At 49.2% G+C, this 12,633-nt stretch overlaps 1 protein-coding gene across 1 annotated transcript in view; it reads left to right on the forward strand.

Moving 5' to 3' along the window:
• Nucleotides 1-52: 52 nt before the first annotated feature.
• BCAR3 (breast cancer anti-estrogen resistance 3) overlaps nucleotides 53-12,633 on the forward strand; it is a 104,850-nt gene continuing 92,269 nt past the window's right edge. Inside the window, exons 1-2 of the mRNA XM_004689766.2 lie at nucleotides 53-82; nucleotides 8,451-8,775. Of these exons, the coding sequence (XP_004689823.1) occupies nucleotides 8,462-8,775 (314 nt within the window). The 5' untranslated portion in view covers nucleotides 53-82; nucleotides 8,451-8,461. The remainder of the gene's footprint in view (nucleotides 83-8,450; nucleotides 8,776-12,633) is intronic.

The raw sequence follows: 12,633 nt of genomic DNA on the forward strand, positions 1-12,633 counted from the left end.
CCGGGAGCGGTCGCGGCGCGGGCTGGACGGCGTAGCGCCCCGGAGCCCGGCGGGAGAGCCCCGGCGTCGGGCGCAGCGCGTGGTGAGTTTCGGCCGCGCGCCCAGCGCCCGCGGGGATACGGCGCCGCGGGGGTACGCGGCCCCCCTCCCCGAGACACCCGTGAGGAGTTTGTTGGAGATGGCTGGGCTGTGGGAACTCTCGAGCCCGCGCACCCGCGCTCCGCGGCCGCCCGCAGAACTGGCGTTTGGGGCGGGAGGGGCTGAGGGGGGCCGGACGGAGCCCGCGCGGCCGGGAGCGCCTGGGGTTCCCCAGCCGCGGCCCTGGCGGGAAGCGCTCGGCGACTAGCGGAGAGCATCTGTCTGGGCTCCGGGGCGGCAGCGTCCCGGGCACGGGCTCTAGACCCCCCCCCGCCCCCACTGCGGGTTCGGGCAGCTCGCCCCCCCACCCCCCCCAGCTCCTTTCCGCCGGGCCTGGAGGCCGGTGGGGGGCGCGGGGCGCGAGCGTCCAGCGTCGTGCTGGAAGCGCCGGGCTCGCTGGAGCTGAGTTTCTTCTGAAGTCCGTCTCTCAAAAGTTTGCGCAGAACTCCTAGGAGCCTCCCTGTAATTGTTGACAACATCTCTCCCTCCCTTTGTTGAGGAAGAATGAATAGTTGGTTGTGTGCTCTCTGCGCGGGGCCGGGGCGGGGTGAGGGAGGAGGTGAAGGCAGGGAGAGGAGGGGCGGTGGGCGCTGGGAGGCAGGCGACCTCGACCCACGCTTTCCACCCGCCGAGGCTGCCGCCGCTTTGAGAGCTTGTCCCGGTGTGGACACTCGTGGGGGCGCATCGAGGGCCTCCGACGCAACGGCGGGCGTTGGGTTCCGTGGTAACACCGTGGGTCGCGTCTCGGTGTCGGGGATGGAAACGTCTGATTTGGGTGTTAATTCACTTAAGGTGCGACGAGAAGACCGTCTCTCCTAGCCTCCTGTCTGCTTTCTAGCCTCCTGTCCCCAAAACTGTTAGCTGAGCTGGAACACAGAGCCAGGCGTGTGGAGACTCTTTTACATCTTGATTTATCAAGGCTGCCCAGATCTCTCCAAGAAAAAATACTTTGGTGAGAGGGAAGGTCAGCTGAGAGGGTAATCTCCCTGCTAGTTGCCAAGGACTGAACCTAGATCCGGGAAGAATGGTGGGGAGGCCTTGGTGCTGGGGGTGGAGCTGGGAGAATCGGAGGACTCTAGTAAGACGGGGCTGTGGAGTTAACCGGACAGCCACAGGCCAAGAGGTTGTACAAGGGGCCGGTGTATTATAACCTGGTGTCGCACCTGGGTTTCCCTTAATCCCGCACTGCAACTTTCTCTACAAATGTTGCTCAGAAGTCTGACATTTCCAGGAAGCCTAACCAAGATCTCCCTCTTCATTTAAGAAAGGACTGCTCTTCAAATACATGCTAATCTTTTAGAACCTTATCATGTAAATCCTGTGCTGGGTTGCTTGAAATACAATCCATGGAAGAATTATTCATACTTCAATCATTTGGCCAGACTTCATAAGGTTACTTAAAAAATAAAGGGATATTCTTAATTCCTAAACCCAAGCAAAACTTTTAAGTGGATTAGCCAATTTTATATGTGCTATTGTATCATTTCTTCTCCCTGTTGGGACTGCAGAGAAGAAACGAAATTACAGATCCAAATTGTAAATTCTCTGTCATGGTCATAATGAGGCAGTGGAGGCAATGACATTTCCAGAGTTTAAAGTATGCCAGAAAGTTCTTAAAGCACATACCAGATGACAAATACAGTTAATCCTTGAACAACATGGGCTTGAACTGCTGGAGTTCAAGGGTTCAACCAGTGGGTGATGTACAATGAGGATCAATGAGGAACCCCAAATATAGAGGACAGAATGTAGGAAACTGAGCATCCCTGGATTTTGGTATGGGGAAGGAATTCCTAAAACCTGTTCCCGGTCAGTAGCAAATGACTACTGTAGTTCTGTTTTGGGATACTCAGAAGTTATGCCAGATGTTCAGCTGGGAGGTTTAGCCTCACCTCCCTTGTTCAGGGGTCATGTGTATCTCATTATTATATTATTATTATTTTAAGATTTATGCATACAGAACTGGGGTATAGGTTAGCGGTGCATGGGTGGTAAGAGGATTCACCAGAGACAGAGTGGGGAGCAAAACAGGCAGATTGAGGAAGTACACTGCTGAGGGGAGCAAAGGGTGAGACAGGAGAGGTCTGCTGTGCCATGTGGGTCACCTTTGGGGTGGGGATTGAAATCAGCAGCTGCTGCGGCTAGCTTTAACCCACTGTGCCACTAGGGAGGGCCCAGGTGTATCTTACTTCAGAAGTAAAACAAACAGGTAGGCTGCAAATCTCTGCCTCTACTTTAGTGTCATCATTAATTTCTTTGTATAGGAAATGTTTGGCTTTGTTTACAAGTATTTCATATACCAGCCAGGGACAACAAGGTTGCTCTTGATTGGGAGCGTGTTAGGCTCCTTGACCCTGAACATTCAGATTTCAAATCTGAACATTCACATGAGTCTCATATTTTCACATCAAGATATAGTCTTTGACCTTTGAATATATTTCAAGATGTGGTATGAGACTGAGAAAGGACACTTGAGCTCTCTGCCTGCACCGTAGAGAAAAGTGCAGTCAGATGGTCAAAGTCTCACCTGGGCTTTTCTTTGAAAACCGGCATCTGTATCTATGTCTACCTTGGTTTGGTGTGTTTATGTCTGTTATAGGTTAAAATGTTTCCCTCATCTTTTCTGACTGCAGCAGAAGCAATGACTTCATTTTTGAATGCTCATAGTAGGGATACAGTGGGACCAAAGAGGACAGGTCCCCTGACCTGCTTAGAAGGGACGGGGGGAGGTAGGGGGGAGGCAGGGCTTATTGGCACCAGTCGTTTGGTGGAGGGTTAGTGGAACATGTACATATATGGGAGAGCAAAGATCTAACCCCATTAAGAGAAATTTGGGGAGTTTGAGTTGAGATGTGCTCTAAGTACTCACCAGATTCCAGAGACTTAATATGAGAAAGAATGTCAAAACACCTCGGTAGTTTCCATTTTGATTTCTGTTGAAAGAATATTTTGGTTAGAGGCTTAAATAGTACATTATTAAATTAAAGAGAAAAACTTCTTCCAGTTTTGCTGTTAAAATGACTTACTGAGTATTTGTGGTGTGTGAAGGGCTTTCTACCCCCGATCACATTTATTTTCACAATCACCCCAGTGCAGTAGGTTCTGTTCATGGAGAAGCTGATGGTCAGAGAGGTTGAATAACTTTCCCAATCACACAGCTAGGAAATCAGCGATGAAGAGGGATCTGACTCTGAAACCTAAGTTCTGAGACATACCTGGCTTGATTTTATGGAACCAAGGGGTACCGGTTTTACTTGAGACATGAGCTCAATCCCCGCCCAGGGAGGTGACCGACATGGCGCAGCAGACCTCTCCTGTGTCAGCCACTGCTCCCCGCAGCAGTGTATTTCAGTTGATCTGCCTGCTCTGCTCCTCATTCTATTTCTGGTGACTCCTCTCACACCCCTTTCACACACATGCCCGCACCACCCAGGCCATCAAGTGTGTTCCCACTGCAAGTCTTTTATTTTTGGGGGGAGTGGGGTCTCATGTCATTGTTTCCTCTTCACAGAGGCCCTTCAATCGCTCCACAGAGGCCCTGCATCCTCACCCCCATGTTCTGTCTCTTCATTCTGTTTTATGTTCTTTAGTACATTTGCAACTGCGATACTCCCCGGTTTGTGTTCTTGTCCCCTGGTTGGACTCGCCCATCCCAGCGTGGGTTCCAGGGAAATAGGGTGCTGTCTAGTTTACTGTCTCCTTAGCCTTGGTACGCTGTAAGCCCTCGGAGGGAATGTATGTGAATAAATAATTGATTTTCCTTATCTGGAAAAATGAGTTTGAAGCTCAGATTCTGTCTTTACATAAACACGCTAGCCATCAATTAGGGTAAATGACTATATATACATCATGCACTGTAATCTCTTGGATTTCCCCCCAACTTCTTGGCATCTGTATGACCCCAGCAGTTGCAAGTGAGTGCCCTTTACTCCTCGACCCCTTCAATCTCTTACCACACCTTTAGTCTGTTTTGTCTTTTTTTGAAATGATGTCTGGCCTAGCCCTGTTTTCCTCACGTTGGACCTACTCAAGCTTGACTCAGGGCCCGGGACCGAGCCAAGTGATGAAACCCATGGCAAGGCAGCACTGTAATGGGGAAGATTCCCAAGTTGGAGGCCGTGAACCGCAGTGGGAGCCTTCGTTTTTTCTGATTTTATCTGTAGCTGAGATCTCTAGAAATTTCAGCTTGCGTGATCTGCTCCCTCCAGCTACCAAGCTCTGTTTTATAGTCTTTCGCTCAGCAACCCTTCCTCAAGGAGCCTTTTCAGGTGACTGCATCGAAACGGCTGTGCGGTTAGGTGCTCCCACAGTCCGGGAATCGCCAGCACTTCAGCTCATTTGTTACTCTGTGCTCTGTCATAGCACTGTCCTCCTGAGGACAGTCTGATGTGGCCCCTAACCAGCACAGTGCTCGCCAAGTAGAAGCCTCTCCATGAATGTGTGTTGACTAGAAGAATGAATGAATGATTCTGTGAACCCAAGGACACTTCTTCCTTGACATTCCATTTTGTTGCCTGGGTAAACAAATCTGAGTGTCGGTTACTGTCACAAGACACTCACCTTGTAACAGGGTAGATCCAAGGAAAGGGGAGGTTCCAGGCCCCTCTCTCACTGCCCTATATCAACCTGTCTGCTGGTTCTCAACCCTGGTTCTACCTTGGGCAGTACTGGGGAGATTTAAAAACAAAAATCAGTGCCAGGGTCCTGCACACTGAGATTCTGATGTCATTGGTCTGGGTCTGAGCATGGGTGTCGGAATTGTGTTTTCCAGAGGATCCTTATGTTCAGCCTGGTGAACCACCACTGTACATTTTCAGAACACATTGCTTGCTTTGGTCCTCATAAACTTGCTGCGGCCGTGGTGAGAGACAGGGGGCAGGAATATAATTCATGGGTATAGTGTGCTTCATGATAGTTTAAGAGGTACTCTCATACCTGTTATCATACCTGATAATAATAAGCTAAGGAATCTACTCTGGTTTAAATATTCCCTTTAGGTTTATGACCTTTTTTTAAAAAAGATTTATTTATGCACCCAGAACTCTGGGGTACAGGTGAGAGGTGCAATGGCGGTGAGATTCTTCACCAGAGACAGAGTGGGGAGCAGAACAGGCCGATTGACAAACTATACTGCTGAGGGGAGCGGAGGGCGGGTCAGGAGAGGTCTGCCACACTATGTGGGTCACCTCTGGGGCTGGGATCGAACTTGCACTGCGCAGTGTTGTGCTTTAACCTGTTGTGCCACCAGGGAGAGCCCTGGTTTATGACTTTTAAAACTATAGCATGGGGCCCTCCCTGGTGGCGCAACGGGTTAAATAAAGCACAGCACTGTGAAGCTAGCTGCAGCAACTGCAGCACAAGTTTGATCCCCAGCCAGGGAGGTGACCACATGGCGCAGCAGACCCCTCCTGCTGCTCCCCACTCTGTCTCAGGTGAATCCTCTCAATTCCTCACACCTCTCGTCTGTACCCCAGTTCTGTATGCATAAATAAATCTTAGAAACTATACTGTGTCCTGGTTCCTCAATGCACAGACTGATAGCTCACCCCCTAGATCAAGCTGTCCCTCTGGTACTTCACGCTTGAAGCTCCCATGGGAGCTTGTTACCCCTAGGGGTCCTGTCCCTTGACTTGCCTATTCTGGCATTGCTTCAGGCTCCTCGTGCGCTCTCTCCTCCCCTTCCCTGGCTGCTGCTGGGATCAGAGCTCCTCACCGGACCTTACAGTGGGTTTGTTGCCATCAGCCTGATGATCTCCCCACTTGTCTCTCGCCTGCAGAACTGCCAGAGCAGCCTGCCTGGGCACTGACTGGATTCTGTCCCTCCTTATCTTCTCCAGCACTTTGGCAGGTCCAGACACCTTGGCCCACCCTTCAAGAACTTTACAATCTGCTTCTAAGCTGTGCTTCTTCCTGGAAACGCTTCTCAACTTCTCACTTTGGGCCATAACAGGTGGCCTACCATTTCCAGAGCCTGTGGGGACATTCCCATGCTATTGAGAGAGCATTCTCTTAGAAGGCTTTTCCTGCACTTGTGAGCCTTTCAAAACCCTCACCTGTGGTGGTGCCCTCTCTGAGGATAACCTCTCTCAAAATTAATTGTTGTTCCTGCTAACATGTTATGGGTCTCTGTGGATCAGTTTCCTGCTGTTAGAATTCTGGCTTAGGCCTCTGTTTCTCCAGGTATCTTACATGGAATAGGCACTTACATGTCGTGAGATTGCAGGTAGGAAGTGCAGGTATTGGCATTCCTTTAATATTAGGGAATCCACTGAGGAATGGATAACTTGCTGAAGGACAGTCTCGAGCATTTTTGCTCCATTTTGAAATCCAGGTAGATATGGGATAAGCATGGACGCAACAAGCCGCTGGAGACACAGAAGCAGGGGTAACTTACGCCCATTGTAGCAGCCTGGAAAGTCTCAGGCAGCACTGTGGCCCTTGCAGTAAAGGCTCTGCGGGGTGGTCCAGGCCTCCCCACAAGGTCCTTTGAAATGATCCAGGCCTGCCTGTGAGGAAAGACGGTGTTGATAGAGCAGGCGAGTGTTCACAGCTGCGGGGGGTGTGAGCGTGAGCTTGTCAGATGAGGAAATCCTAGCCAGCTTATGTCACTGGTGGTCAGGTAGGGAGGGCCAGGGAGTTTGGCTTCTTTTTTTAATAACAATGATTAATGTTAAGCAAGTGCTGACAGTGTGCCAGGTACTGGCCAGACCTGGGAGGGGTAGCCTGGGACTCAGTCCTATTGTCTTTAGCTGCAGCCAGCCAGGCCTTCTGTGTGGTCCCGTTAGATATGGAATTAGCATTGGGAGATGCGCTCAGCATCAGCACAGTCAGCACCCAGGCTGGGCAGAGGCCTGAGGATGGGGCTGGGCTTGTATTCCTGCAGCTGAGGGTCTCCTTCCTCCCCCAGAAGCCAGCATTTTGGGTTTCACTCTGGGCTGGGCATGTTTTGTTGCCATGTGTTTCCTTTGCAGTTTCTGCTCTCTCTATCCTGGCTTCCAGAGGCTGTTCTTGTCTGTCTTCAGGCCACATCCCAAGTCCCCAGTCCCCTGTGGCACCTACTCTGCCACAGTAGCATCGTTACTGGATGGTTTCCACTCAGATGTTCATTCTGCAGTGGAAGCATGTTCTGTCAGGAAGCAGGGCTGCAGGCCTTGAGAACAGACAGCAGAGCGAAGCACTGTTCTCACCAGCCTCCAGGAAGGCCGGTGCATGGTGCGTAGTTAGCTGCTGTGTTTGTTGCCCAGGCCCGTCTGATGCCCTGACTAGTGGGGCAGATTCTGGATCCTTCCTGTCTGCTGGGACTAGCCCGAATTTTATGCAGGTTCATGTTTCTTTTTCCCTACAGGTTGGCTTTTTAAATGTTTTTTTCTTTTAATATAATTTAAGTCAAAACCTAGGTTTGCTTTTGGGAGGCATGGGGGTCCCCCCCCAGAATGTTCACCCTGAGCCTGGGTGAACATTTCTGTTAATGAGCGCAGTTGGGAACAATGGTTGACACAGGCTGCTTTTGTATATGACCTCATGTGCTGTTTCCCCTTTCTTTCTCTGCCCATCTCCACCCTTAGATTTCCTTTCGGTTTTCTCCCTTCCCACTCTTCCCTGACTATGCAGACTTCGTTGTGCATTGCTGGTGGCAGGCAGGTTTTGCACCCAAGAGGGATCCTACCACCCACCCCCCCAGTATTTCCTCCGCAGCTGAGCCCACTGATACATGGAGGAACAACCCACCTCCCGACCCCTGACCCTGGCCATCGTCATTAATTAGAGGAGGTTAATTTATTTATAAGCATCAGGTCTTGGCCAGAAAAATCCAGCCCTGTCACTCTAGGTAACACAACCACAGCGTCCCAGGAGCTAAGGAATTCTATCCATCTCCGCCTGTTCTTATCATTTACAGGGGGTGGAAATATGTAAACTAATTTAACACATTTAGAACCTTTTTCCCTATGGCATTTGTGACTATGACCTTGACTCCAACCGTAGTCATCAATTTTTTGAGTCATGCTTTTCCAGCAGCCTCAGTCATCTGAAATAATAGGAGGTGGCCCTTGTTCTGTTCTATTGAAAGGTCTGCTGCTTGCCTTGGGAGGATGCCTCCATAGCCCCTAAAAAAAAAAAAAAAAAAGGAAATGAGTAATCTTCCCATTCACAGTAAGTTTCACTAGTGGTGCTAAAAAAAAAAAAAAAGTTTTTGTCTTTTAATGCTCCAGAAAGATCCCCCTTTGTTGTGCATTCTGTTTCATTTTGTGGGTAGGAAGTCACTTTTCAGGATTATCTTTGATTTACACCTTCCCTCTTTCTTTCCCCCTCAGAGTTTCCAGGCATGGCTGCAGGAAAGTTTGCCAGCCTTCCCAGAAACATGCCCATGAATCACCAGTTCCCCCTGGCCTCGTCTATGGACCTCCTGGGCAGCAAGTCTCCTCTCGCCGAGCACCGCACAGATGCCTATCAGGACGTGTCCATACACGGCACCCTTCCGCGGAAGAAGGGCGCTCCTCCCTTTCGGTCGTGTGACGGCTTCAGTCATGTGGGCACCCTCCCCCACCCCAGATCCCCGCGGCTGCACTCACCCCTGACCCAGGATGTCATCCTGGAGAACCCAGGCCAGGACTGGAAAGGCGAAACCTTCACCTTCAGGTAAATGGAAACTTCATGAGTGAAGACAAGTTGTTTTAAGGGCTCCTTGGAAATGTCAGGCATGTGCTGGTAGAGCAAGTGGACCCGACTCCAGCTCCTGGGTTATCAGCGTAGGCCCACCACTGCCCTCTCCGTACTTCATCCTTTCTCTTTCCCTTGGCATTCTTTTGAGGCAAATATGAGACTTTTTTTCTTACCTGTGAATATTTCGATAGGTCTTTTAAAGATAAGGACTTTTATTTTTTCAAAATATTGCCGCAGTTCAAAAAAAGACACCCCCCATGAACTGTCTTTACGTGCAAATATTAGATGCTGTTATTGAAAACCATCTTCAGTATCCTCACCTCGCCCAAAAGGAAGCTCGAGCATAAACATTAATAGCATCTGATTGTGAACCTCATCCATTCAGTTCTGTAGGTACCCCGGGATGGCTATAAATTTGGATCAGAATTTACTTGTATTCAGTTGTCAACATGCTAAAATGAAATTTTATGTTGCTGCATCATCAGGCGGCTACAGAATACTTTGGAGCAAGAATTGATTTCTATTTCTATCCACTAGGGATCTGGGTAAATAACCTTAAGGATGTCCTGGCTTCTCCAGGGTTGATGGATCTGACTGGATTGGTTTCTGTTTGTTAGGGTTGTTTAGAAACTGCACTCCTTTTCCTCTGGGAGAAGATCAGCAGCCCCTGACACCATCAGGCAAAGAAGGAAATGATTTCTTCTGTTGTATTTCCTCATATCTCTTTGCCCAGTCTTGTAGCAAAGAAGGTTGCGCTGATCCTTATTTATGTTTGCTCAGTGTCTTTATAGTAAGCGCATTGATTTGATAAGCAGTGCTTCATGGGGAAAATTCTACCCATTTTCTTTGAAACTCTTTTCTTAGCTGGGTACAGTGTACTTTACTGATGGTACGTGATGGCAAAGCGGGGCTCCCTCAGCTGCTCCTCTTCTCCAGGGGGTCTGAGCTAGAGCTGTGACAGGTCAGGCTACAGTGTGGATGAGTGGGGGAAGGGCTCTCCAGCACTGAGGGTGCCTCTCTTCCTCTTGTGCTCTCACTGGGGTTCGTGGCACAGGAGGTTCTTATTCCTCAGAGCACATGTGGACCACGAGGTCAACCATCCTGTTGCTGAAACCGAGTTCATTCTTATACAGGAAACAAGCTTGACAAAGTGGTCACTGAGGGCCATGCCAGTCCCAGCATCAAAGGTACAGGAGTGGATGTCACTGTTAAAATTGCAGGAGGCACCCTGGTCCTCAGTGTCCCTGAGAAAGCCCTTGATGGGGCTTTGGGATTGCCTGCATCATCACTTTCACTTTCATGATGTGATCATATTTGGCAGCTTTCTCCAGGCGGCATGTCAGAGCCACAACTGACACCTTGGAATGAGGACACAGAAGGTCATGCCACTCAGCTTCCTGTTCAGCTTAGGAATGACCTTACCCACAGCCTTGGCAGTGCCAGTAGAAGCAGGGATGACATTCTGGGCAGCCCCGGGCCACCATGCCACAGCTGCCCAGAGGGGCCATCCACAGTCTCTGGGGGCAGTGATAGTATCAGCTGTGGTCATATGTCCCTCCATGTGCCAGAGTTGTCAGGGGTGTCATTGGCTGGGGAGTCAAGTGGCCTATAGTGCAGAAGTCACTGACAGCCTTGACGGAGTTGCACTTCTCATGCCCATCACAAACATGGGGCATGAGAAGGCACAGAGATCATGGCGCTTAGGCCCTATCCTTAAAGTGAGCCCCAGCCCTCCTCAAAGGGGTCAGGGGGTCCACAGTGTATTCGGCACCAGGATCACCCCATTTGGTGTTGACGGGCTCTCACTCCTGGAAGATGGAGATGGATTTCCCATTGTCGGCAGCTTCCTATCTCAGCCTTGACTGGCATGGAACTTGCCATGGTGGAATAATACTTGACCATGTAGACCAGTAGTTGAGGTCAGTGAAGGGGTCGTTGATGCCAACAATATCCACTTTGCTAGAGTTAAAAGGAGTCCTGGTGACCAGGTGCTCCATCCAGCCAGGTCCCCTCTCTCTGACCTTCACCTGGTGTTTCAGGGACATGGCACTGCATGAGAAGAGGTGGCTCTCTGTAGCACCAGGAGGCATAGAGGAACCCCTCTGAGTGTCTTTATTGAAGGGCATTTCCAACATTGAAGATGTCCTAACTGCCAGATCCTTAACAACAATCTGCTCTTGCCCTTTTGCAGGCTGGGGAAGATATGTACACTATCACAGGGTATCAGTGAAGCATCTGAAACTGAATCCTCTGAGAACGAATATTCTAGGGAGGGACCCAGATAATAAATACTAGTAAATGAACAAGACAGTTACAATTTACAGTCAGCGGTAGAAGAAATAGAGTGATAGGCTGGAGATTTATTGGAGACATATCTCTTTTATAGGGTGGACATGTCCCTGTGGAGATAATATTTGATTTAAGACCTGCATAATGAGAGGAAGCCCTGGGAACAGCCAGTGGAAGGCAGTTCCAGCCACAGATAGCAAGTGCACAGTCTAGGGGTGGGAAGAAGTTTGGCGTGTTTGAAAAACCCTAAAGGAGCCTGGCGTGACGGGGGCTGGAACAGCAAGTTGAGAGGAAAAGAGAGTATAGATGCTGGGAGAGAGAAAAGCGGGCAAAAATTCGAAATTGGCTTTAGTTGCATGATTGCAGTTATAAGGAGACAGTCAGTGCAGGCCCAGCCAGTTTCATAGAAAGCATTGGAGAACTCTGAAATGTTTCTGACTTCAGGCCAAAAGGTCCCCCAGGGCATCCTGGGGTCAGAAGCCTTGGACCTGCCCCACAAAACCAAGGTGAGGGACCTCTGAGCTCACAAAATGAGCAGGTAGCCAGGTAACTGGAGATGCCTTTCTGTGGCCATATTGTTGATGTCTCCGCTTGGGCACTCACACACATGATACCAAGGGAGCAATGGTCTCGCCCTCTCACTTAAGCTCTGAGGCAGCAAGGGAACATAACTTCTAGTCAACCAAAAATAAACACAAATAAATTCCAGGCTGCACAATTTGGAGTCAGAACCAATTGAAACCTGGCTCACTTGTTTATTAACTTAAACTCTGTTTGAGCTGTGTATCTGCTGTGTACCACACACAGACAATTCAGACTCATTCCTTGGGGTTCTGAGGCTGGCCGGGTGCCAGCTCTAGTAAGCGAAACTCTGGGAGACTGGCATAGTCATAGGCCCCCTTCTTATCTTGAGGAAGTTCTTGATAAACACCCAAGGTCCAAACTGTCAACCTGCCAGAAGTTCAAAGCCTTTTGATTTGAAAACTGACTTGGACAGAGGTCAGAGCTCTGGAAAAGATCTTATCAGAAGGTGGGCACAAGTCCTGAGTTTGAAGTCCAGTCTGTAGAAGACTTAACAAGCACTGATGACACTGATGACTTAGGTTTGTTTATGATTTAGAACTACATCGATCGAATTCACATCTTCCCCCCCCCCTTAAAACATCTTGTTAAAGATGAACATAGGAAGTAACAAGTGCATATCCTTCAAAATTATGTCAGCTGGGAAGGCACGTGGTAGTTTGTGTGTCAAAGGACTATAAAGTCCTGTTCCCTGCTCCTCAGTCTGCTTAATTTAGTTTATTTACCTACCACATTTAAAGTAATATCCTGATCTGTTTCTAATTTTAAGGAGTTCAAAGTCCTCTGTGTTTGTTGTATTATATCTGATCTTGTTAAGTATGTGTAGTATGATTGTGAGCTGCCCCAAGTATTTTTTGGAACAAACTACAATATCAGCAAAGTGTGTGAGAGAGAGTGTGTGAGAGAGAGTGTGTGAGAGAGAGTGTGTGAGAGAGAGTGTGTGAGAGAGAGTGTGTGAGAGAG

This window comes from Condylura cristata, unplaced genomic scaffold (genome assembly GCF_000260355.1).
Source record: "Condylura cristata isolate star-nosed mole 26May11 unplaced genomic scaffold, ConCri1.0 scaffold00026, whole genome shotgun sequence".
Lineage (NCBI taxonomy): Eukaryota > Metazoa > Chordata > Mammalia > Eulipotyphla > Talpidae > Condylura > Condylura cristata.